This window comes from Choristoneura fumiferana, chromosome 3, assembly GCF_025370935.1.
Source record: "Choristoneura fumiferana chromosome 3, NRCan_CFum_1, whole genome shotgun sequence".
NCBI lineage: Eukaryota > Metazoa > Arthropoda > Insecta > Lepidoptera > Tortricidae > Choristoneura > Choristoneura fumiferana.
Genome location: NC_133474.1, coordinates 19,510,591 through 19,537,489, shown reverse-complemented (window position 1 = coordinate 19,537,489; position 26,899 = coordinate 19,510,591). Strand labels below are relative to the sequence as shown.

The 26,899-nt window shown below is 37.5% G+C and overlaps 2 protein-coding genes across 2 annotated transcripts; both read right to left on the bottom strand.

Moving 5' to 3' along the window:
* Positions 1–1,064: 1,064 nt before the first annotated feature.
* Positions 1,065–2,274, bottom strand: LOC141426878 (uncharacterized). The gene is made up of 2 exons (XM_074086116.1): positions 2,208–2,274; positions 1,065–1,801 (listed from the first exon to the last, which is right to left on the bottom strand). Exons 1-2 carry the CDS (start codon positions 2,217–2,219, stop codon positions 1,181–1,183), a joined length of 633 nt encoding a protein of 210 aa, XP_073942217.1. The 5' UTR covers positions 2,220–2,274; the 3' UTR covers positions 1,065–1,180.
* A 661-nt stretch (positions 2,275–2,935) lies between these two features.
* On the bottom strand, positions 2,936–4,400 carry LOC141426883 (larval/pupal rigid cuticle protein 66-like). Its single transcript, XM_074086118.1, is given in 3 exon segments — positions 2,936–3,083; positions 3,086–3,374; positions 4,332–4,400. Coding segments are annotated over 3 exon segments (390 nt in total). The 5' UTR covers positions 4,344–4,400; the 3' UTR covers positions 2,936–2,994.
* Between the last annotated feature and the right edge of the window lie 22,499 nt (positions 4,401–26,899).

Sequence of the window (26,899 nt, the reverse complement as noted above, 5' to 3'; positions counted from 1 at the left end):
GCCCTAAAAATTCTCCATCCACAAACACCATGTTGGCTGTTTAGAGGTTTCCAACGTAAATTTAAAAAATAACTTTGATACCTAGAGAATAAAAAGGAGCTTTAGTCCCGATATGCAGAGACTAAAGTAACATTTTATGAGCATGAGAAGTAAAAAGAAATTTACGCAATTAAGTTAATAAAAAACATGAACAATTCAGCTGAGTGACAAATAATAGGATCTATTACGAAAATCCTTTAAAAAACTCGTACCGTCATGGTTATTGTTAATTAATTGTTCAAATACACAGTAGGTTCGGGTTAGACAAAAATAATTACCTACATCAACTACAAATTACTTACACCATTTACCCGTGAGAAGTATTTTAAGAGACTGCGAAATTTTTGTTTTATGTGATTTCGTGCGTATCGAAAATGAACTTCTAAACATGATAATTACGAAGCTGAACCCACCGAAGGTCGCAATCGTAAGTAATTAAAAGTCATGCAATACTATGAACAACCTTGAATGTAAGTAATCCTTGTGCTTGAATTAGGTTTTCTTTTCGTTTATTTACATTAAATTAAATTTTTCGCGTACTTAAATAAACATAATTATTCTGAACTTACATAATAACTACACACACATAATATAATATGTATGTATGTGTTGGGTATTTTGTTGCTCCTTGACAAAAATGTTTATTTGATTGTTATGGACGTTCTATTTTGTAACGAACATTACCTACTATTAATCAAAAATTCCATGGCATTGCATGAACGCAGCAGATAAGCCAATTATTTTCATAGTTGTTTTGCGTTGATATTTCTTTGTTCTATTGGTGCTGTTCTAACTGTACCTTGTGGATGACTTATGTACCTACCTAGAGTAAAGCTTTGACCTTTGGTTTACAATTTTATAAGCGCGGTCCGGTCCTGGACTGGAGTGGAGCGTTATGTTTCTTTAAAAACGAAATGCAACACTTATTCACGTGAACATTTAAATAGTACTCATATTATAGATTAAAATCAAATATTATATTTTTAGTAGGACGTATAAATATAGGCACAATAATAAACACAGCATTTTAAATAAAAATTACATTTATTTTATTTAATCACAGCAGATTCATTGCCATAATAAAATTTATGGCTTGTTCATATTGTTCAAAGTTTAAATATTGGCTAGGGTAAATGGTTTCCTAATAATGGGAAAGATGAGAAGCGTATCCGAGTCCATGAGCGCCATACGCGGCACCGTGAGCCAGAGGGGCGGCATAGCCCAAACCGTGCCCGTAGCCGAGTCCGTTGGCGTATCCGAGACCGGCACCATGAGCAGCGTATCCGAGACCGTGAGCGCCGTAGGCGACGGCGCCATGGGCGAGGGGAGCGGCGATGGCGCCGTGAGCGTAGGCGGTGTGCGCGAGGGGAGCGGCGTAGGCGGCGTGGGCCAGGGGAGCGGCGTGAGCCACGTGCGAGGCGTACGCTACGGGAGCGGCGTGGGCGAGGGGAGCGGCGTACGCCAGGGGGGCGGCGTGCGCGGCGTAGGCGACGGGGGCGGCGTGCGCCAGCAGCGCGGGGTCCTTGCGCACGACGGCGTTGAACCCGGAGTGCGCGTCGGCGGCGTAGTCGACGGTGCGCTTGGTGCCGTCCGACTCGAGCAGCGAGTACTGGCCGCGCACGGTGTCGCCCACGCGCGTCTCGTGCTGGCTCTTCACGTCGCCGGTGTGCGGGTCCGACACGCCGTACGAGAAGCTGTTGTAGTTGCCGCCGTGGATCGCGCTGCCCTGGGCAGCCGCCACCAAGAGAGCTACAACGACGAACTGCAAGCAAAATAATGTAATTAAAATCTCATGATCTCGTATGATGTCGTATTAAAAATATATCATTAATATCTTAATATACGACAGAGTCCTCGAAATACTTATTTGCCACCACTCTTTAACGGCTGAAGGGTTTATTTAGAAAAAAACCGGTGGTAGATTTTTTTTGACATTAACGAGTGCTTGTAATTTTGACTTTGACTTTGAAAACATCCGAAAAATATTTCATTGTTGCAGCAATTTTTTTGGCACCGATTTTCACGACTACGAGTATCTTTACTCGTAACTAATAAAGCGTCTTTATTCTTTTTATAATCCGCCTTGTAATAGCGACTATTTTGACTACCGACTCTCTATAACTATCACAATTTTTCTTTCATCGTAATTAATTCAGCACTCTATTCACCTTAGCTGCCATTTCGATAAGTTTATTTGTTGCACAGTGAACTGCGAATGATTAATCCTGTTTTTGCCTCGTCTTTTTATACAAGTCCTGTACAATCGGTCGTGTCTAATAATAGGAAGTAAGAGACACGTACCTTACGCTCTAGGTCACGTCTGGCGAGGGTTTTTTAAGAATTGCTTTTCGTCAGTAGCCGAGTATGCGGAACTCGACAACCACTCGGACCACGCGACGAAGCTTATTTTGTTACACTCCGTTTGCTCGTAACATGTAAAGGAAACAATTATACTTATTTATTACATGCATCGAAATTAGGCTTCGACCTTGAGATGCTAGATAATATTACGTTTTGTATTAAGACGTTGCGCACTCCAATAACTGTGTTAATGAGCATATTTTCATTGAAAATAATCTCGTATTCGCAACTTGATATCATACTTAATGTACCTTGCATCAAATATTACCAGAGTCTAGTCTAGTATAAGTTTTTGGCATAAAACGTTTGCAACGCGATTGCGCTAACATCTCAAATAGTTTAATAGTCAAAATATTGGGAGCTCATTAAAAGTAATGTTGATTTAAATTCCGAAGAAAATAATAATAATTAAGTATATCTGATCTCAATTAGGAACTACGAGCAAATTGATAGAGCCTTTAGCGACGCGTGTCGGTAACTTTTCTCATACAAAAGCTTAAACAAAGAGCAGACAAGTTATAAATAAAAGATGAAATAAGATAAAATCTTTTTATTTACAAATCAATAGCCAATGTGTACAACAGTCCGGAAGTTTTACAAGATTCGTCCGTAAGCGTAGGGGTAGCCGAATTTCGCGATTGGGGCGGCGTAAGAAATGGGAGCAGCGTAAGAAATGGGGGAGCGTAAGAAATGGGAGCAGCGTAAGAGATGGGAGCGGCGTAGGAGACCGGGGCAGCGATGATAGCAGGGTCTTTCCTGACGACGGCGTTGAAGCCTTGGGCGCCGGCAGCGTAGTCAACTGTTCTCCGGGTGCCGTCTGACTCCAGCAGGGAGTACTGGCCCTGGACGTTGTCCCCGGCGCGAGTTTCCACCTGGTTCTTGAAGTCTCCAGTGAAAGGATCGGCGACTCCGTAAGAGAAGCTAGACAGGGCGCTAGCAGAGGCTGTTGCCACGAAGGCGAGGACGATGACGAACTAGAAAAATATATTATTGGTTACATTTTGCACGGAACATAGATTTTTTTAAATTTTATATTCAATGGGCTACCAATTTCTGATATCATAGTTAATCGAAAACACTTTTCGAAAATGGTGAAAAATTGTATTATATTACAGCTAAATGACCTAGACAGCTGTAAGCAAGCTGTGATTTTGTAGTAATACACAGACTTTTAGGCCGTATTTTTGAATCTCAGGTTTTATAATAATATAATTTTGGTGGAGCATTTTTGTTAAAATACCAACCGAAATGAAGTAAAGCCTTACGTCTTTTTAGTGCCCCTAAAGGTTGCCTGGAAAAGAACACTTTTGAAACATTACGGCCGTCTATGCTATTTTTATATTGTGGTGTTCAATAAGGAGTCATTGCATTGTATCGGACAGGTTGAGTATTGAATCAAAAAATCGCCTGCTACCACTTTTGAATTATTTTCGAGTGACTTACCTACCTATTTTCCAAAATTGTTACCCACCATACTATCCCGTGAAGCTGGAATTACGCTGAGATTATTTTGTTAGAATTGGTTCCAGTGATTCTACTTTCATTGTTTTTTTTGGGTACTCTTATTGCGCATAAATTGTTTTCGAACTTTTTATACCCACTGAAACTGGCAGTACCTAGTACCGAACAATAAGACCAAACTCTTTTGGCCGTATTATCCAACCTCGACATTGGCGGAATCACGGCGGAATCATCGCATGGATCGATGGGGCCATATATCATCCCAAAAATATAATTGAATTGAATACTTTTTTACAGATATTCTTCTCAATTGTTAGATTTTTTAACCACCGTGGAAAACTAACAAAACGATATTACAATGTCAAGGTAAAAATAAACTAATAAATAGTAGAATTTTATGAAAAATACTTTATTTACTTTCCAGACAGATCTATATTTTTTTTAATAAAATTGTTTCTTATTCAACTTACCTTCGCAACCATGTTGATGAGGGTAGTTGTGACTTCGTCGGAAAGTCCAGTAGATCTGATGCTCAACTCGAAGATTTGTTGGCTTTTTATAGCATCCACAATTTACAACTGCCCGAGATCTCGTTTCGAAGACAATCAGGAAACGCCTAAAAGTCAAGATCGACGGTGCGATGCACTGAGGGAAAGGTCTCGACACATGTCTGTCCATAATTAAATTTGTACTCTTGATTTTTCTGTTTGTACATTTATCACGGATTTTTTGAGACAATTATACAGATATATGTATTTTTGTCGTAACATTCATCGACTGGGGGTCAAAACTCAGCAGTTGCCATTAGTTTGACTTTGTAGAGGTATTTGGTAGGGTGAAAAACTTTTAGGGAGAAAAATACAGCATCGATGAAACTCAAGTGTTTTATTACGAAAATAAAACCGCACGCGGACGGACAGACAGACAGAGAGACAGACATGGCGAGACTATAAGGGTACCGTTTTTGCCATTTTGGCTACGGAAACCTAAAAAGTGTTCATGAATATCAGATACGATATTTCTAGGGCCGGTAGGACGTGTCGAATTTATTTTTCCTTATTAAAAAGATCTTTGATATTTTTTCACGCTCTGCTGTGGCAGATATTAATGCAATAGACTGAAATCGACAAGATAAGTTAGAAATCTTACTCCAAGGAACAGTGCCTGTAAACATATTTTGGCTCATAATCATCATGTCAGCCGAAAGACGTCCACTGCTGGACATAGGCCTCCCCCAAGGCTCTCCACTCAGACCGGTCTTGTGGCTTTCCGCCGCGGTCCACCGCGATCCCGCGATCTTAACCAGGTCGTCGCTCCATCTTGGCTAATTGGGCATAATTTGGGCAGTGCCACCCAACATGCACCTAACAATGCTCGGTTACTTCCAGCAATTCCGTGACTCTTAAACGCCACTGCCATTTCAGGTATTTATGCTACGTACGCACTATGCGGTTTGCCGCGCGGTTTTAGCGTGTCATCCCTCTGCAAAGTATCGCTTGAGAAAGAGACGGTGCGCTGAACCTTACATTTGGCTACTAAAGGGTCTTAGGTTATTAACATACTATACGGCTAATCGCGTGGTTTTAGCGCGGTCCCTCTACAAAGTATTGCCTGAAAAAGAGACGCGCTCTAAAGCCTCGGGTAAGCCGCATTACTTAATATTTACAACGATACGTCTGTGGATATCTTTTAACACCATGGTTGTCCTTTTGAAACCAGTTTGTACCTACGTTGATTGCTTGTGAGGTTTATAAGGCGGATGTTATTCTCCCGGATCCAGATACCCAGTGAAATAAAAAGAGTTTTTAATTTGCAACTCAGTAAGGGTAACATTCGATGAAAGAATTGTCAAGGTTTTTATCAAGAACGGTTATTAGGGTTCCGTAGCCAAAATGGCATAAACCGGTCTAAACCGGTGGGTGGAAAAATTTGAAAAAATTCAGGATGGTAGTAAGTATATCAAACTTACAAGGAAAACTATAACGGTTATGTTTTCTTAAGAATTATTAGTAGTTTAAGAGTAAAAAGCGGCCTAAGGTATAAAATATACCTAAACTTGGAATATTCTGCACAAAATACGAAATCCTTAGAAAAATATTACTTAATTTTTTCGTAATGGCTACGGAACCCTATTTTTTATACTCAACCCGTCAGTAACAAATATATTGCCGCACCCTAGATTTTGAAATATAATATTGATTGCATTATGCATTACTGACAGTTAGTGGGGTTCTGAAGCGTTTCAAAAACGTTTCAACCACCGTTTCTGAGGTTTCTCGTGTGTTACAAAATTGGATTAATAATGTGTCTGACTACTAAAAATTTACCTATGGTACAAGTATTGTGTGTGATCGTAGAATTGCAATTGTTTTTAGTTTTAAACGGCAATTGAAACACTTATATTCTTCATTATAACTATAGACTGCGGATTTTAGGGTTCCGGAGCCAAAATGGCAATACGGAACCGGGATACGGGAACTATAAAGTTTCGCCATGTCTGTCTGTCTGTCTGTCAGTCCGTCCGTCCGTGGCTTTGCTCAGGGACTATCAATGCTAGAAAGCTGTAATTTTGCACGGATATAAATTATGTAAACTATGCCGACAAAATGGTACAATAAAAAAATTAAAATAATTTTTTTTAGTGTACCTCCCATAGACGTAAAGTGGGGATGTTTTTTTTTTCATCCAACCCTGTAGTGTGGGGTATCGTTGGATAGGTATTTTAAAACCATTAGGGTTTTGCTAAGACGATTTTTCGATTCATTGATTTTTTGAGAAATATTCAACTTTAAAGTGCAAATTTTAATATCTAAAGGAAAATTTTGAAAAATTCAGGATGGTAGTAAGTATATCAAACTTTCAAGGAAAACTATAATGGCTAAGTTTGCTTGAGAATTATTAGTAGTTTACTCTTAAACAGCAGCCTAAGGTATAAAATATACCTAAACTTGGAAGATTCCGTATAAAATACGAAATTTTGTAGCTGCCCAAACTCAACTTATCCGGAGAATTGACCTGCAAAGTAATAAACCTGAGTAAACCCTCTAACATCTTTAGAAAGTGCTGTTAAAGCAAATTGCTGGTTAATTACTGGCTTGATTATAATGTTGGAGAATACGAAAAAATAATGGACCGGTGTTTTGTTATTTTGGCTCAAAATTACATTTTACAAAGAAAACACCCTTCAAAGTTTCATCGCTTCACACAATTGGTACATTTTTTTGTAGTATATAAAAATAAAACAAATCGGAGCCGGACAGTTGGGTACCTTTCCTTGTAAGTTACAATTTCTAAAATAATTAAAAATCAAAACGTTTATTATTTATCTTGTATCTACCCGTAATAGTTATTTTTTTGTATATCTAGTTTATTTATCACGTGTCGGTAGGATATGACAACTATAATCCATACTAATATTATAAATGCGAAAGTGTGTATGTTTGTGTGTTTGTGTGTATGTTTGTCCGTCTTTCACGCCGCAACGGAGTGACGGATCGACGTGATTTTTGGCATAGAGATATTTGTGGGCCCGAGAGTGACATAGGCTACTTTTTACCCCGGAAAAATGCACAGTTCCCGAGGGAACAGCGCGCGATAACCGAATACCACGCGGGCGGAGCCGCGGGCAAAAGTTAGTACTTACTTATTATAAATAAAGCGTGAGAATTCATACCTCATAAAAATAGCGAAGTACCTAAAGAAAATCCAAGAACCATTGCAATAATTTACTTTACGCATACAGATTACAAACTGTATAAGAACTTCAATTATGTCATGACACCGGTACTACATTTCTCGAGTATTACTAGGCAATTTCCCTCTTCTATGCGTGCACTACAAGGTTATCCAGTCTGGGCACCAATTACTCCAATTATTCTAAGCCCATAATCTATTTGCGTCATTATTAAGTTCAAATGCAAATAAAATAATCCATACTTAATTTCAAATAACGATACAGTTTGACGCGAGCAAGCTAGTAACAGTAATAACTATAAATATCTAGCCGTTGCCCGCGACTCCGTCCGCGTAGTATTTGTTTATCGCTATCCCGGGGGAACTATGCGATTTTCCGAGACAAAAACTATCCCTTGTCCTTCCCGGGGACACAAACTATCTCTATACCCAATTTCATCCAAATCGGTTCAGCAGTTTAGACGTGATTGAGTAACAAAAATCTTCAGAAACTTTCACATTTATAATATAAGTAGGATTTGCAGAGGCATAACAGAAACAACAAAGTCGTAAAGCGATTTAATAGTATCCTTGTTAGTGTATACTTCATATTCGGCAGCCATTTTACACCCATAGAGTGCGACGATTTGGAACGTGTACCAACGAGCTTCTAGACACAGCAGGAGGCAAAGCAGTTCTCTCAGTAGAAACTGGTACTTCGTGGACGTGATTCACAGGTTTAGGTTTAGGACGTGATACATACTATACTGAATCGTATAGAACTCAACCATAGTTCATCCTCAGAGCAACACAATCGTTCACCATGCTACCAGATGTTAGACAGCATCTAATTTCATTCATTCATTTTCATTAGTATGAACCTCTGCAAAGCAACGCCTGATTCACTATATTAGAGCCACTCATCATCTTTCATTATCACCACAACTTTACATAAGTACACTGAACTGGGCACAGGCTTCCTCTAGGAATGAGAGGGCTCACTACATATTTTTTATTAACAAAGGCTATTTGTATCCCAGGAAAGTATCAAAATTCTACAAATAGCAGGATAAGCAACTTTTTGTCTCACTACCATCTAATGACATTTGATGTAAATACTTATTCTATGCAAATAAATCTTCTATTCTATTCTATTCCGTTCTATTCCGCGATACGCCACTGAAGGTGCAAGAAACAGTTGCAATTAGTATTATAAGTCCAAGAGTATAGTAGGAACGATAATTACATAGTACCTACTATTACAAAATGATCTAGACCAGTTAGTTGACCTTTGCGTTTGAGTCATACTCAATTAAATAGGTTCTATCTGACTCGGTAACAACATTCATAAATTCCAAATAACTATAAATTCCTTAGCGCTTGACATTCTACTGAATTAAATACAAAATGTACCTATGTGTTGTTCTTAGAATATATTAGAATGATTTAGCAAAATGACATGTATTAATGATATTAAGTACCAATAGAAGAGTATGAGTATGAGTATACTTTAATTCGAATTCTTTAAAAAACGAAAGTTCAGGTTCAGCAAAAAGCCATAATGGTTGTGAACAGAAATATCTCGTAAAGATGATTTTTGGTAAACAAGTAAAGTTTAATCAGAAAAATGTCACTTTCAGCGCCCTCTGGCAAATTAACACCATAACACCTCCAAAAACATCACCAATGAATCAGCTTGTAAAGAAAACCGCATCTAATACGGTCAGACCATTTTCGAGAAAAATGGGAGCATTGGTTTTGTGTACATAGCAACAACCTCTCACTTGAAGTGTATATACTCGTACCTTCTTCATGCCAGTGTCGAAAAAAAATCAAACAACATCAAAGATTTATGTAGGTATGAATGTAGAAAAGAGTAATATGACTAAAATCTCCTGGAGTAGAGAGCTAGCCAATTATTACATGAGAGCAAAGCCTCGTCATAAAGCTAAATTACCTACATTAAAAATAACAATGTAAAACAATACAATAGAATATATATACGACTCTTTATTGAACATCAACACATAGTTAGCAGTACAGAAAACACAGGTATATAGGGATTTTCCAATGTTACCAATATACCGCCTTATTGCTTCAGAGCGATCTGTCCCAGGCCACTTTTCGACAGTATACGGAGACAATGTGACAACTAAGTACTGCGCGTCTATGTTCAACAAAGAAAAAGTTCATCAACATAACTGCCTAGCTTAACCGATTAAGTTAAATAGTTCGAGTTAAACTTTGAACCTCTCATTGCTTCCCACAAGCCGTCAGTCAAAGCATTAGAAAGAAAGCGCGTTAACTTTTAATTACGGTATCGAGCTAATTATTCCAATTATCTATTGCATAATGCCAAATGTTCAAGCTCATATTGTATTATAGCACTGTAATGCGATAGGAAATTATAACACAGAACGGTTGGTTCACAACTTTATAGCTTGATTAGTCTGTGTTTCCAGCAGAGATGTACGAAGATACGTTGCGAGGAATGTATTTCATGAACCAATAGAAACGCTTCATTTACCTATTTTCCGCTGAGATGTTTCTGCTAGAGCTGCGCTGAGCGAGGATAGGTAAATAGAGCGTTTTTATTGGTTTGTGACAAATGCATTTGCGCACATCTCTGGTTGAAACACAGCCTTATACGCTTTTGAATTTGACGTACTTGGTCACAATTATTTAAATTAGTTACTGTCCTACCCGGCTTCGCACGGGTGTACTTATGCCAAAATAAGACCAAATCTTCCTGGCAATCGTCATCTGTTAAAAAAAAACAAACATATTTTTTCATACAAACTTTGTGCTGACAATCCAAACATAGCAAAGAAGAATTATTCAAATTGGTCTAACCATTCTCAACTTTTACGCTCACCATTCACATTAAGTCATTTATTTGCATTTATTTATATTTGTAAACATGATCATCATCATCATTAACAGCTGTAGGACGCCCACTGTTGGACATAGGCCTCCCCCGTGGACCTCCAGTTGCTTCGGTTTGGAAGCGGCCTGCCACCGTAAACCTGCGGCTTTAACCAGGTCATCCGTTCATCTAATTGGTGGACGTCTCACGGTGGCGTTTCCCGATCAGCAAGGCTACTACGAAACTCGAAACTCGAAACTCGACGTAATCGGTGATACGAACTTCGAGTTTCGAGTTTCGTAGTAGCCTTGCTGCGGTTTGCATTCGAGATCTTTTGGACTTATTATTATTATTACTCATTTAACACTCTGCGCCACAACACTCTGTCTTGAGCGCCTCGCATCCATCCGCCGCCAGCGATCCTCGTAAGGTCACGTCGTACACCAAAACGTAAGTCCAAAAGTAATAAATAAAATTATGTTATAATGTTTATTGAATCAGGCGTTACTTAGCGGAGACCCTGCGACCTAGTCTTAGGACCTGTTTCACCACTTGTCGACTAACTTTAAGTGTCAGATAAAAGTAATGCCGTGTTTGTTTATTCGGACAAAACAAACAGAGACGGCATCACTGATATCTGTCACTTAAAGTTAGTCGACAGTGGTGAAACAGGCCCTTAATGTACCAATCATTTTAAGCTACGACCAGACCAACAATACGCATTAAGAGTTGCATAAGATGGCCGGCCGTGGCATTGACCCTGCAGTTTGCATCCAGCGACCCCGGTCACACCCAGCCATCGATCTTTGGTTGACGCAATGTATGATAATCACTATATAACGAGTTTTTAAGTATGCAAAAACAATTTATAATATAAATGCGTAAGTTTGTAAGTCACTTTTCACCTCTAAACTGCAGAACTAGATGAAATTTGGTACCTATACTGATAGTTTGATTCCCATGGAAGGACAAAGGGTAGTTTTAATCCTGTAAATTGAATAGTTCTCGCAGGTTAGTGATAAAAAAATTCTACGCAGACGGAGTCCTCTAGTCGGTCATAAAAATTAAAATAAGCTATTTCCAACCTCTACTTCATAGTTCTAATTACAACTAATAATTAAGTTGTCCATCACTCTAATGCAATCGCGTCTGCGTGTACGCAACACGTCTCATCTGCCGGTCATCGACCGCGAGATGAGATGAATGAACGTGTGACGTCACGCGTAGTAAGATGCGCAGTGAAATAACACGTGGCGGCGCGATCGTGACTTGTTTGCGGTCAAATGCAATTTTAAGTCTCACTTTGACATCTCATTCATCTGATACAGTTTCCGATTACTTTCGTAGTTTCTGGATTACTTTCTGAATTACTTTCTGGGTATGCATAAAGCGTTTTAATCGCTATTCATCTTCTAAGCTATGAAAATCAACAAACATGTCCATGAACTTATCAAGTTTGCTGCTAAAAGCCTTAACACTGGTGATTTTCGGGCGAGTTGAAAGCGAAGCGAGCGCGCAACGCTTTCTTTGCGAGCGCACTACGATATCGCCACGAGCGCAACGATATCGCTGCGAGCGCACAGCGAGTTAGCTGCGTATAGCCTAAAGACGCCCAATTAACGAGAGTGTACAATTCCGTCCGCCCGACCTTCCGTCGCCATCTCAGCACGGGCCGCACCAGCCAAACTTAAAGCATTGTCAGAAACTGTAAAGCCTGCTGTGTCCACCGCGAGCGAAGCGGACTCATTAATTACTTTTTAGAAAATTAGTCTCTATAGATAGAAATGGATACTACCCCAAAACCCAGAAGAATCGCTAAGAGAAATGTACCTAAATACTCGTACACCTAGTGCCATCCACGAAGACGCGTGATTTCGTCAAAATTAGACATTACTGACATTGCAATAAGAACCACGGCACGCGTCATCGTGAATGACTCTACCTATAACTGCCATCTCTTGGGAGCGAATTGCCGGATATCCCCTTTTCTTTTTAGGGCTCCCGTAAACACGTGTTGTGTGTGTGTGTGTGTGTGTGTGTGTGTGTGCAGCATTAACTACTGAGCCTGAGCCTTTTGCCACATACCTATTTGTAACGTGTTTGTTTTGTTTTAGCTTTTGTATGTGTCCTTTTTTTACCCGACTGCGAAGAAGGGTTATTAATCTGCTGTATTGTTTATGTTCATTGTATTGGTAGGTATTTTTAGTGTGGCAATAACGATCGGCTGCATGAAAGTACTTACACCCCTCTATGAAGTTGGTCGATGTAAGTTAAACTAAGTAATTAATGAGTCCACTTCGCTTGCGGTGTAAATTGGGCTCTAGAGTACGAAAGTGCCGCAGTTTCGCTGATATTGAGCCCCATTTATTTTCTAAGGGTTACTGCACACATAAAGTAAGTACCTTTGTCTAAAATTAATATAAGGTAGCATGAATTTTCCACAAACAGTAGCTTTAAAATACCTACGTATATGTAAGGAACAAGTGACATTTACAGAATTGATTAGATTTGTAATGGAATGACTGCTGTGGCAGTTAATCATTTATCATGACTTTACGATTTACGTAATCGATCCAGTATCGTATGATCTCGATTATAAAAAATGTTCAATTTTTATTATTTTCGTCGCCGCCAAATTGTTTTTTCTAAAATAAAGATTAAGTTTAGTGTAGATTCGGCATTTAAAAGATTTTGTATTAAAATATGGCCCGGTTTACATCTTTTAGACCTAAAGTAAACGAAACTAGTAGGTACTGATCAAATATAAAATAAACATTCTATTTATTATACAAGTTTTGCCCTCACCAGGATTTCATTTTTTAAGTTTTATCAGAAAAGTACGTTACTACGTGTTCTCGCTCTCTTTATAATCTCTCTCAGGAGTTACCTATCGTAGGTACAATCGTTTTGACATTTGACACTAATTATAATACAATGCAATACAAATATTATTTATGAACACCAGTACATGCCAGAAATCAGTACAAAAAAATTGCAGTAGATAATAGGCGGTCTTAATAAAATAGTAATATAAATAGATGGAACCAAAATGAACCTTTTTTTCTTCTTTTTAGTGCCTTCGTATTCCGATTAAGATCCGACTTTTCCCGATGATAATACATTATTATCTGTAAACTAAGTGCCAATGCTCCTCTTGACATTGACGAGTCTAAATGCAATCGTCACATTCAATCTTTAACTTTAAAACTAAAACACAAACACATTTTATTGAATTACCGGTTCCATTGCTACCTACGTAATTTACCTACTGCTAATGTATTGCTACGGGGCTCAAAACTTTAGGAACTGCTTGAAAAGGCGGAATAAGTGAGGTGTGGGTAGGTACATTAGGTTTGTCACTTGTCATTTAAAAGTACCTTTATTAATTTATTTTGATTTTTTTAGTGATGATTTTTGTTTTTATTTTTCTGTAGAAAGAACTACAAGTACCTATTCGTGTCTACAATAAATGGTTTATAAAGGTACTTATAAATCATTAAAAGTAAATAGATACATTTTGTAATTTTGTAAATGATAGAACCTTTGAAATACTCCTAAATGGATATATTACATTAAACTCGATAAATAAATAAATATCACGGGATAAATTTTGACACCAATTGGCATAGAGTCAAAATATTCTCCAAACTAAGCAATCAAAGCTTGTAAGTACTGTGGGTACTAGGCAACGGATAGACATAATACATACTTGTATAAATAAATAGATAATAGTCCCCCAAGTTTGGAGAACAATAATTCATACCTATTATTCATATAGATATTTCCCCCGATCCTCCGGTCGAATCGAATCAGGGACTCAATCTTTATATTCAAGTTCTTTAACCACTTGACTATCCGGTCGCCGGTACCTAATAATTTATAATCTACACACACCAAAAGTCTTGAAATACGAGCCCCAATGCAAAAGAGTTCGTCTACTAGTAAAACTGAAAGTAAAGTTTGTTTAAAATTGAAATACTCGTATTCATTATCTCTGGAACCTCTTGACGGAACTCGATGTCAAACGCAAAATTTTAAAAGACAGATCCAACCACTCCTACACGTAGGAATAGATTTCAGTATATGTATAAAGTACTCTGTGGGTATAGATATATTATGATTGGTTATTTGGAGTCTTTTTGTATTTTTTATTTCAACTCCAAATTTGTTATTTATAATTAGGTATCCGTGAAAATTGAAAATACATAAATATATATAGCAATCATATTTGTTGCTTAGTAGCGAATCTCTGTCTTTGTGAGCTTTTGTCTTTCGAAAGAATGTTGTCTCTCGATGAGAGCGAAACAAGATGTCGCTGGTGCTGCTGCATAAGTAGCGTAGTAAAAATAAGCAACCTGAGATATGTATGCATAGGAAAAATTCGTGTCTAAATTCGTGTCCAGCGGTGTGTAGGGGTTATAGCACGCAGCACGGATTTGAGGACCTGGGTTCGATTCCCAGCGCTTCTTTTCTGGTTTTTCTGTGCATCCATCTCAGTTTGTATTTTCGAAAACGATAGCCCTCATTCACAAGGCCAACTCTATTGTTTTTAAGATTAAGTTCAGTTTAGCGAGCCATACTAGAGCGCACGCTAGAAAATAAAGTTTTTCTTTGTTCTTATAATTTTTTATAAAAATTTATACCGTAAAATATAGTCAGGGTCAGGGTCTGACTATATTATGTATAAGAAGAAAGAAAAAGCTAATTTTCAACCGACTTCAAAAAAGGAGGAGATGCTTAATTCGGGTGCATGTTTTTTTTGTATGTTTGTTACGCGATAACTCCGCCAATTGTGGGCCGAATTTCAAAATTCTTTTTTAGTTCTAAAGGACATACTTTCGAGGTGGTCCCATTGACACCAAGTCAGGATCTGATGATGGAATCCTAGAGAAATCAAGGGCAACCCTCAAATTCTTAAAGCACACCTATAGCGATATTGGCATTTTTAACACCAAATCAAGTATTTACTTTCAGAAAGTATCATTTGGTGAACTGGACCTGATGATGAAGACCGTAGGTACCGGTACTCTGTTATAAAATAATATAACTATGCCATAATTGAGCTTAATGGAATCGTTGTGAGATGCACTTTGGCTACAAATTTAATCACTAAAACTATGAAAAAAAAATACAAAAAATGGAACCGACTTCAAAAACCTAGAAAATAATTTTCTACTAGTTTGAAGTCGGTGCCACAGCACGAGCCAGCAGGAGTGGAAGGAACTATAGTCGTCTACCTCACCTACGTATGGATTTTTCTTTATTCACTCCAAAAATATTTTCAAGGTTTTTTTAGTCGGTTCCATTTTTTGTTAAAAAATTTCTAGCGTGAGCTCTAATACGGCTATACAAATTAGACAAATTTGATGTTTTGATTCAGTAGTAGGTAATATGCCTATATTGTAATGTTAAAAAACTGTCTAAGGATAAAAAATATCCTTAGGCACTTTTGAATTTGATGAGTGTATACTATAGATGATGATGGGGGAGGCCTACGCCCAACAGTGGACGTCCTACGGCTGGTATGATGATGATGATGATAAATAGATAATTTACATTTTAAAATAATAGTACTAAGACACCCGGTCTCCCACACATTGGTACCGCGCAGCACGTATCACAACATCGCAGCTGTAGCGCTTTGTCTGCGCCTGCGCCGGCCTTGCGCGCTTCCGCCAGAGAAAGGGCATTTCGTCGCGTACGCCGATTTGAGCTCGCGGCGCACAAACTCGATGACTCGTTCACGCATGCATAAACTCCTATAACTCCTCTAAAGTACAAACATACATCTCGGCCTATGTCTACCTTTAGTATTATTAGGGTAATGCGGGTGGTGCGAGCAGGACCAACCCTACCGGAGTTACTGGTTCTATATCGTACGGTCAGCATCAAAAGTAGCAGGTTACTTTTTTATTCTGTCACATTAACACATTTGTCAATCTTGTATGGCGCTTATTTTGTGTACATTATATAAGTAAAACGTTTCTTATAAGTACTTATATATTTTTTCTATTGCACGGCCTTGTAGTGTTTTTTCCGTTCAACATATTTAGCTTATCGACTGGCGAAAAATAGAAACTAATCAATGGGAGTACAGTGATCTTTATAAAAACCTTAATCTGCGTCAGTCAACACTCTTGACAGCAATAAGTAAGACTAGGTAGGTACAGTCAACGTCAAATTATCTGAACTTTAGTGCTTTGTGGAAGTAGGTAACCAACAATTCTGAGTATACTTTAAATATGTAGAATTCTAATAATGATGACAAGTGTTCGTCACTATTTCCAACGGTTATATATATATGTATAATATTTATTGTGAGGGGAGGCAAACGAGCAGCGGGTCATCTGATGGGCAGTGAACACCACTGGCCATGAGTACCAACTACTCAAGGAGAGTCATTAGTCCGTTTTAAACTGAGTCTTTGAACTACATTAATTTAACTACCTTCTTTTCCGCTTAAAGGTCTGGATCTGGGCGGGTTCTGGATTTTATCGGAGAATTATCATTATCAATTAATTGTAATGGTTTTATATGGTTAGTTTTGAATGGGTCCCATTGGAAAATGCCGCAGCCCAATTTTTGCTATTCGACGGTACTTTTTATTTATTTTTTCCCTTGTAATGTATTTTTCTATGTATTGAATGTGTGTATAAAATATAAATTATCTTCTTTCTCTTTCTCTCTCTTATATCTTATTGTAATATAACCAAGTTCATGAAAAAGTTAAGTTAATTACAAAACAAAACAATAAAACAGCGTGATCTTTGTGAATTCACTAAGAAAACAAGAGAAAAGGTTTTATTTAAATTACTTACTCAAAAATACGTTGGCAGTTTCATTTACGGCACAGGTCAGGGTAGATGGGTAGTATTGTGATATTTAATTTTGCTTATAAAAGGTGTTAATTAAATCCACTTGACAGTCCGACGATTCCATGGTATCCAAAACCAAAATGCTTCAAACCGTCCGTGGATACTTTAGTGTCGTAAAGTTTAACCTTGATTTTGTGAATAAATCATAAAAACTACATGCTATTGTTTTATAAATAGTATTTGAATGAGTAAACATTAATTTAAGTCTCAGTATTTCTTCTTTATTCAAAACCTTGTAGTTAAAAAATTGTGGACACATAGCGCGTTTCGTCCGTCGATAAAAAACCCGGACGGTTTGAGGCATTATTGGTCGCGCGCTCCGGACTGTCAAGTGGCTAACTGAAAACCAAAAGGTAGTTTGCTCAGAATCGAGAGCAGAATCGATTACATTACACTATGTTAATAATAATAATAAATAATTCATTTATTGCTTGTTGTTGTTCATTGATTGTTTTAAATTTAAATCCACTTGTGTCTGTGTTTTTAAATTTATTTTTTAACTGACTTCAAAAAGGAGGAGGTTCTACTTTACACTGTTTGTTTGTTTTATGTATGTTCACCAAATATTATTGTGCCTGGTCTAAAATTTACAAATGCAATTTGATAGGTCTCGCCAATTAAATGTTTTGGCGAGGTTAGATGCAACTGAAATAGAATGCAGGTAATTTAATACTGGCCGTTTTACTGTCAATTTGATTTTCTTCTAAAAACGTCAAAGCGATTGACAAAGGATTGTTCCAAGCTTGTTCACGAAAAAAAGTAGCCGCATAAAATTGGGCCTTCATAAGTAAATAGAAAGTTTTTAGTATGGTAACATATGTAATTTCAACAAAGATATTGTCTATTATAAGAAATATATAAAATAAATCTCATTTCATTGATAAAATCAACATGCCGTGGATAAAGGAGAATACTCGTCAATTAATTTTAGTGTCTTATTGTGCAGACAAGGGAATTTCCGTGCGACAACTCGCGCAAAGATATAAAATATCTAAAGATGGCGTGCGTTAAATTATTAAAAAGTTTGCGGAGTTTAATACACTACATGATCTGCCAGGAAGAGGTGACAAGAAAAGGCTGCGTTAAACAGGAACTGGACGCGGCAATAGTTGCAACTTTTCGTCAAAAACCACAGGCGTCTACTCGAGATGGAGATGTAGCTAAAAAGTTAAAAACTTCGGTCGGGAAAAGAGAAATAATTTACAGACCGGGAATAAACAAAAAAAACCCTAAAAGGAGCTCCTGTCCAGCTTCAAAAAGCAAATTTCGAGCTAAAAACTTATAGAAGTATTTAATTGAAAATCGCAACAGATGCATTTTAATGGATGATGAAACTTACGTTAAAAAAGACATGAGAATGTTACCGGGGCCGCGTTTTATAAGGAAATCTGGATGTTCCAGACCAGAGCATCATAAATGCGTAGCTTTTGAAAATTCGCCTAAAAGATCTTGGTATGGCAAGCCATTTGCTCGTGTGGGCTTAAAAGTTCGAGTTTTTTCACTACCGGTACAATCAATTTAAAAATTGACATTGTATTTTTTTGAATATTCATACCTAAGTACATACAGAATGAGGGCTATCGCGTATGAATGAGGGCTATCGCGAATGAATTCGCCGCTAGAGGCGCTAGTGTAGCGTGAGGTCTCCGAAATGTCAAATCTCATAGTTTTTGGGTGAGCTACGCGGTTTTATCTATAATAAGATTTTTTTTGTGAATATTTTGCATAACCTGAAATTAATTATGGCAATTATGCGTTAAGCGGGCAATGAATGTCTGTGTTTTGAGACAGTTTTGTCTTTCGGAAACTTTTGTCCTCCCTTTTTTTTCCGAACAAAACGGGACTTAGCAACACTGTGGTTGCTGGATATTTTATAGTACGGTTTTAAGGTGTTTAAATATGATTTTAATCTAAACTTTGTTTTAACGCCCGTAATAACAGACTCTGAAAGCCACACTTAAAAACCTCACGCAACAGTGCGCCATCTAGTGAGACAAAAAACGATAGCCCTCATTCGCCGCTAGAGGCGCTAGTGTAGCGTGAGGTCTCCGAAATGTCAAATCTCATAGTTTTTGGGTGAGCTACGCGGGTTTATTTATAATTAGAATAATTTTGTGAATATTTTGCAATATCTGAAATTCATTATGGCAAATATGCGTTCCGGGGCAATGAATGTCTGTTTTGAGACAGTTTTGTCTTTCGGAAACCTTTGTCCTACCTTTTTTCCGAACAAAACGGGGACTATGCAACACTGTGGCATGCTCGATATTTTTATGGTATGGTTTTAAGGTGTATTAAATATGATTTTAATCTAAAATTTGTTTTTACGCCCGTAATAACAGACTTTGAAAGCCATACTTAAAAACCTCACGCAACAGTGCGCCATCTAGTGAGACAAAAAACGATAGCCCTTATTGTCTTTCTTTATAATGTTTTAAACTTTGGCGATTTTCACTCATATTTTCATATATTAGTCTTGTGTTTAGCGTGATACGTCCCGTTTGTGGTATTTTGACTATTTGTCTTTCTTTATTTTAAATACTGTGAGATAAACGATTTATTTACATTTATCCATATGGCTGCTTTTTTTGTGAACAAACCTTACAAATTATGAGTGTAGAGTTAGAAAGTAGAATTACGGACTTAGCAAAACACACGAATGTTTTTAAATTAAAAAAAAAATGAAAATATATTTCTGGTCCTACTCAATACTTTCAAATGTAAAATTTTTTTTTTTAAACTGGACTGTGCTGCCATCTATCTATTTGTTAAATTACTGCTACGCTAAGGTTGCACTCAACTGGTCAGGTTACTTCTGAAAAGCTATACGCTTCTAAGTTCACCGGCGTCGTCATAGATGGCGCTGTACTCAAAAAATCTTCACACATGCGCGCAACGTCCCGAAACTATTTCCGTACAACACGGGAACATTCTATTTTCTACACCTGAGTTTCCAATAACTTCTGCTGTGTTCTGTGTGCCTGGTACTTCGGGGGCAAGAAGTGACTGCCGTGACGTAATGGACGCGTTCCCGTCAATGCTGTCAGCGTCAGCCTGACGCTTGCTAGAAAAATGCCCGAAAAAAAAACAATGAAAACAAATGAATGAAGCGTGTGACTTTTTTCAGGCTATTTTAGTTGGGTTTTAAATTTTAGTTTTGTTCCGAGAAGACAAAAAAGCACGAATTTATTTTATTTAGTTGCTTGACAATTCATTGTTAACCAACTATTTTGTTTATACTTACTAAAATTACATAATAATAAGGATTTTTTTATTCGACTGGATGGCAAACGAGCAAGTGGGTCTCCTGATAATTACGTGTGAAGTTATTATTAGTGTTCTAATATCACCATAATTTGCTCAACACAAAAAATAATACTTATATAATATTATAATAAGTTTAAAATTATCTATCAAAAACAAGTTAATTCGATAATAATATAATAACTGAAATACGCTTGAATACCTTTGAATATCTCTATTTCTACCTTCACAAATCAATTAAATTCTAATCTTTAAATACTTTATAAATTCAATGTAGGCCGTTCTAATTTCGTTACACCTGGCATTGTCAGATTTCCTTGAAATTCAGTAATAAGGTTAGGAGTACCAGGACATTATAATCGTATAGATAGTCAACGTGCGTGATTGCCATGGTAACGGCTGAAATTCGGCAGTTGTGTGTGTAAGTTGATGTTCTCTTGACACACTAATAGATTTCAGAAGTGAAGCAATGACGTTTGACTATGTTATAACTTCTATTTAGTTATTTATTGGGAATCGTTAATTATAATAAAATTAAATAAAAGTCAAATGTTGAGCAACGAACAAATTAAAAACATAAAGTTTCACTTCTTACAAGTCGGATAATTCGGAGTTATAAATTTCTAAAATAATTCTGGCTATCTGAACTTTTACGCTGGTATTTAAAATATGTATTTTATTTCTAATTGAGAACCTCATCCCAGGGTTAGCGTAAATGACTATCCCGACTCGACGCAAAATTGAATCCTTGAAGAAGTAAACTTCATGAATAATAAAACAGAACATCTCTTTGGCATTAGAATAAATTGCATTCGTTTTCCAGTTTATACGCAGTACGCAGTTGGAGAAAATTTCATATAAGTAATATTACAAATGCGAAATTGTAGTGTGTTGTTATGTTTTCACGCCTAAAGGACTCAAACGATCGTGATACAATTTGGTACTGAGATGGGTTGAGAAAGAAATCTTATAGTTCCCGTGAGCTCGCGATAACCACATTCGTTGGAGACAAATGCGCTGGCATCAGCTAGCGTGTATGGAGATTCTTTGAGACCCTGAAAAGGACATAGGACAAACAGAAAATAGCAGAAAATTATTTAGTTCTCTTTACAAACAAAGTCGCGGGCAACCATTTTAAAAACCTTTGCTTATTGATTATCTAGTTTTGTTTTGATGTTAGACATTGACATAAGTTAGTAGGTACATCTTGTTTCTATTTGTGTGGATAATGAATTACAATTTAAAAACATCGTCCGTGCTCCCTTATCGATATAAATTAAATAAAGATCACACGCAACCTCAACGTCATCAACTTAAACAAATTACCGAACAAACTTAATTATTATGCTCGCTAACAATATACCACGCTCAAATCAGACGCGGGTGAACTTTTCAGACTGCTTGACGCTCCCGATATAGCTCGCTCCGTTGCACTCGCACCCCTATTTTTAACCTGCGCCGCTCTCGCTCGCTCGCAGGGGTTTTCTCGGGTTTTTCTCGGGCATGCGCAGAGCGTCGCGACGCACGTGGTTCGGAGTGCTCCTGGTGGATTCTGATTTCCTAGTACCGGGCGCGCCTAGGGCGGCCGCTTCGCGCCGCCGCCCAGAGCCGCGGCCGCCCTAGCCTTCCCGCCCGCCCAGAAGCAAATAAGGCCGCCTCCGATACGGTCCGCTCCCTAAGCTCAGAAACGCGTCCGCGCACGTGCTAAGTTACGCACGGCTGACGAAAATTAAAAAAAAATGTTTTAAAGTGTTTTCGTTTCCTAAACATTTCATTAAAAATCCTACCCTTGTATTCTCAGTTTTTGCCCCTTTTTAAATTTTAGCAAATTTTATTGTTCAGTTATTGTTGTATAGTATTTTTAATCATTCTACTGGTGTAAGTTTAATTGGTGAGTTAGTGTGTGCCTCCCAGGTCCTGTTGTTTGCTGATGACCTTCGGATTCAGACCCTGAGCGAGCTCCCGCCGACCAACGACATGAGACGACAAGTAACTGTACCAGGTAAGTAACTATAACAACTATAATGTAAACAGATATTTTTAGTCGTTTAAACAAGTTCTAAAGACTTGAATACGAAAGGACAGGTATTCTAGTTGTGTTAGAAATGAATGGTATCAAAATATCCTTTATATTTTTTCATCAACCTATTAGGTTGCAGCGTTTTTTTCATTTGGAATTTTTAATACACACGTAAGTCACTTAACCGACTTCAAAAAAGGAGGAGGTTCTATGTTCCAATGTTTGTATTTTTTTTATGTGTGTTCGCCCATTACTCAGTCAATTGTGGACCGATTTTCAAAATTTTTTTTTTCGATAGAGTATTCTTCTGAGGTGGTCACATTGTCACGAAGTCAATATCTGATGATGGGATTCTAGGGAAATCGAGGGCAATCCTCAAAATTTATAGGCACACCTATGGCGATTTTAACATTTTTAGCATTAAGATAAGCATTTACATTCAGAAAGTATCATTTGGTAACCTGGACCTGATGAAGAAGACCGTAGATGGCCAATAGAACTCGTCAAAGCTAAGTACTGCTCGCGCGTCTATAAACGATCATGATAAATAAACCTAGATAAACGACTAAGAAGAAGTTTTAAGTGAATGATTCTTTCGAACTGATCTGATGTTGAAGCCGGAAGGTAGCCAACGGAACTCTGTTATAAGTCAACGTAACTGAGCCGTGTTTGGACTTAATGGAATCGTTGTGAGATGTACTTTGGCTACAAATCACTAAATAGTGAGAAATAAAGAATTTTTTTAACAATAAAGTAAAACCGACTCCAAAAAAATATAACCAAAAATGGAACCGACTACAAAACCCTTGTAAATATTTTTCTATATAGGTACCTACTAGCTCGAAATCGGTGACTCAGCACGGCCCAGCAGGAGTGATTGAAACTCATAGTATGTAGGTGAGGTAGACTATTGTTCCACTCCTGCTGGCTCGTGCTGATCGAGGCACCGAATTCGAGCTAGTAGGTACCTATCTAGAAAAATATTTTCAAGGGTTTTGTAGTCGGTTCCATTTTTTGTTTTTTTATTTTTATTTATTGGAGTCGGTTTTATTTCTAATTTTAATGTATGTGTTGCAATACCGTATTTGACTATTTTATATATGTTTTATAAATTAAAACTACACAATGCCTCTTATCGAATAGAAAAACAATTTTTAAGCTACCTTTACAAATAACAAAGTTATAAAGGTTTGAAATTCAAGATTAGACAGAGAAAGAAATACTGGCATGTGACGTCACACGCCAGTACCGCCATACTTGCTGCATAGAGAAAAGCGTTTGAGAAAGAGACTCACTATAAATCCAATTTATCAACCGATTCAAATTTTCTCTTCGCTAATCACTATCTGTTTATCTATATTTTCATAATAATATTAAGATGTGGCAAAATCAGGAGTTGTCAAATACCGTATTGAAGCATTGGGAGCAAAAAGGGCGTTCTCTGTTTTACTCTATTTTTTACAACATATATACGCCCTTGTTGAACGCAATGCTTCAATTGCAAAATGAGATCCCAAATTTTTGATCTATGAGGAAAATTTCAACGAATGCTCTTTATTTCTTTATTGATAATTTTTAAATCGCAGACGCTTTTTTACATGATCAATTTATGTTTTTTATTTTATTATAATGGTGTTAGTGTATTGTAAACAGTTAAACAAATGACGGCGTTTTAGATGAGCGTCAGAAAAAAGATAAACACCAGATTTTCGAAAAACACATTAAATTCAACGTGATTCTCTTTCCCTTTTATCATTTAGAAAACGGCGACCATTTCTGAGAATTGCTGAAACTTTTCAACAATGATTCCTTAGCTTTGTGAAGTTGAAACTTTGTTGATGACGAAATTAAAAACAAATTCCGGAGGAGATTGGGACTCGGATTAGAGGATTAAATCTCTGGGAGCTTCGTTCATTTCCGCTTCCTTCGGCATTCATATTTCTTTGCTAATTATTTTAAAATTCGAATGTTCGTGGGACAGTACTTGTGGAAGCGTTATCTTATCTAAAGGCTATTTAAAGAAGAGTAAAATTTTTATTAACAAATCAAAATAACTAAACAACCCAAAATATACCCTGGAGATCTCCCACTTGGGGCATCGTCCCCAGGACGGAGGCCGCATTGCCCCTCTGCACCGTTAAACTTAGGCGCTGGGCAAAGAAGGTACCAGCCCTATGGTCGCCTGAGACGCCGAAGAGCTTGTCCGACACTTCTTTTACAAACTTTTTTGTGTCGGACGACCATGAGCCCACAGTTAATACAGTAAATACCTACATAGACTGCTAAAATCATTAGTCTAATAACTTTGGCTTTGCCGTAGGTAGTCGAGTAAAAATATTGGCTTAAGGTACACTCTAAGAAAGTTAAAAGGAGAGCGAAGAGTTGATGTCAATTTTGTAATTTGAAGCCAGTCCTTCAAAATGATGAGATGTGAAGCAAGGAATCGGAATTTGGCAATTAGTCGGGAAACCAAAAAAACCTTTTTGGAGCGGGGGATTTAGATTTGAATGAAATTGGATCAGTTTAAGGTTATAAAGTTATAAATACATACAAAATTAATAACTATACATGAGCGGCAAAAAATCTGGCCCTCAAATGTATGCAGTGATAGGAAAATTTGTATGTAGAGTGGGTCAAATTTAGTGCCGCTGAGCATACTTAAAGTAGATGCTCACGACATAAATTAGAACTGGTAAAGCACTTTCATCTACTTGACTCATCATCATCATATCACACAGGACGTCCACTGCTGGACTACTTGCTAGACTACGAAATAAAATAACCTAACCTAACCAACAAAACGTCAATATCTCAAAAACGGCTGAACCGATTTTTATAAAACATATCTAAGAATCTTCGCTAGATAACCTGCTTTCAAATAAAAAAACGCATACAAATCGGTCCACATGTTTAAGAGCTACAGCTAGACAGACAGACAGACATACACACAATAGCGGTCAAACTTATAAAATCCCTCTTTTTGCGTCGGGGGTTAAAAATACGCTGCTCTCACTCTCCGGGTTGCCTATCGAAAATGTTTACACCACGCCATTGGTCCCTAGTCAATGAAACAATTAAGCTACCGATCGATTAAAGCATAAAAAAAAACCGGCCAAGAGCGTGTCAGACGCGCCCAAAATAGAGTTCCGTAGCCATTACGAAAAAAAAGCAATATTTTCACGGGACGATGACGACGCTCGATTTTAATGAAAATTTGTACTTTAAAGTTGAATATTTTGCAAACAAATCACTGAATCAAAAATCGTTTTAGCAACCCCCTAACGATTTTAATCTTGTTTGAAATTTTTATTGTACCATTTTGTCGGCATAGTTTTCTAGCATTGATTGGACAGACAGACAGACAGACATCGCGAAACTATAAGGGTTCCGTTTTTGCCATTTTGGCTCCGGGTCCCTAAAAAGCTCTAAAGAAGAAAGAAAGAAAGAAAAATGATTTATTAACGGCCCCAACAGTACCACCACCAAACACAAAAAAAACAATAATATATTGCTATACAAGCATAATTTACAACTGACACCAATTGTCACCGAAAAAGGGTCTTCACTCAGCATGTGTTGCTAAACAGTGGGTGCAGCAACGCTGATTTTCTGCAGAGCCCAATCTATATGTTGGCAAACACACATTTCTCTATTAATGCCAAGGTTCTAAGTTTTGGGTCAAATTCTCGACTAATTCCGCGAAAGGTGTTTCCACTTAATATTCCGGCGGAGTACCGGTATGATGGCTCATTTGCCAGAGCCTCACCGTTTCATGATATTGCCTTTTTTCCGACCTACCTGCCACTAATGCACCAGCCAAGAGCTCGGTAAACACCAATGGGAGACATGGTAACGAAATCTTTCGTTGATATTCCGTAGTGGGTGGGGGGTTAGTGGAAATACAAGCCACTATACGCAAAATCGCGGAAAAACAGACTTCGATATGAGGGTAAGATGGTGAAGGTATTGACTGAAGTTACGAATTGGAAATTGACAGTAAACCTTAAGGTTGGTGAGTCAATTATACAAAAGGTTTTCGTATGATGTAGTTTTATAGGGCTGGGAAAGTAATAAGTAGGTACAATATTTGCGCAACAAAACAACTGAATGGAAACAAACTGGATTTAAAATAAGAACTAAACTTTCAACGATAATAAGAAGGCTTTTCACTTATCATGGTCTTAAAATGTTACTTTAGTCTCTGCATATCGGGACTAAAGCTCCTTTTTATTCTCTGGAGATTAAAGTTTTTTTTTAATTTACGTTGGTAACCCCTAAACAGCCAACACGGTGTTTGTGAATGGAGGATTTTTAGGTCGTGGAAATAACCTCAAAATGTTG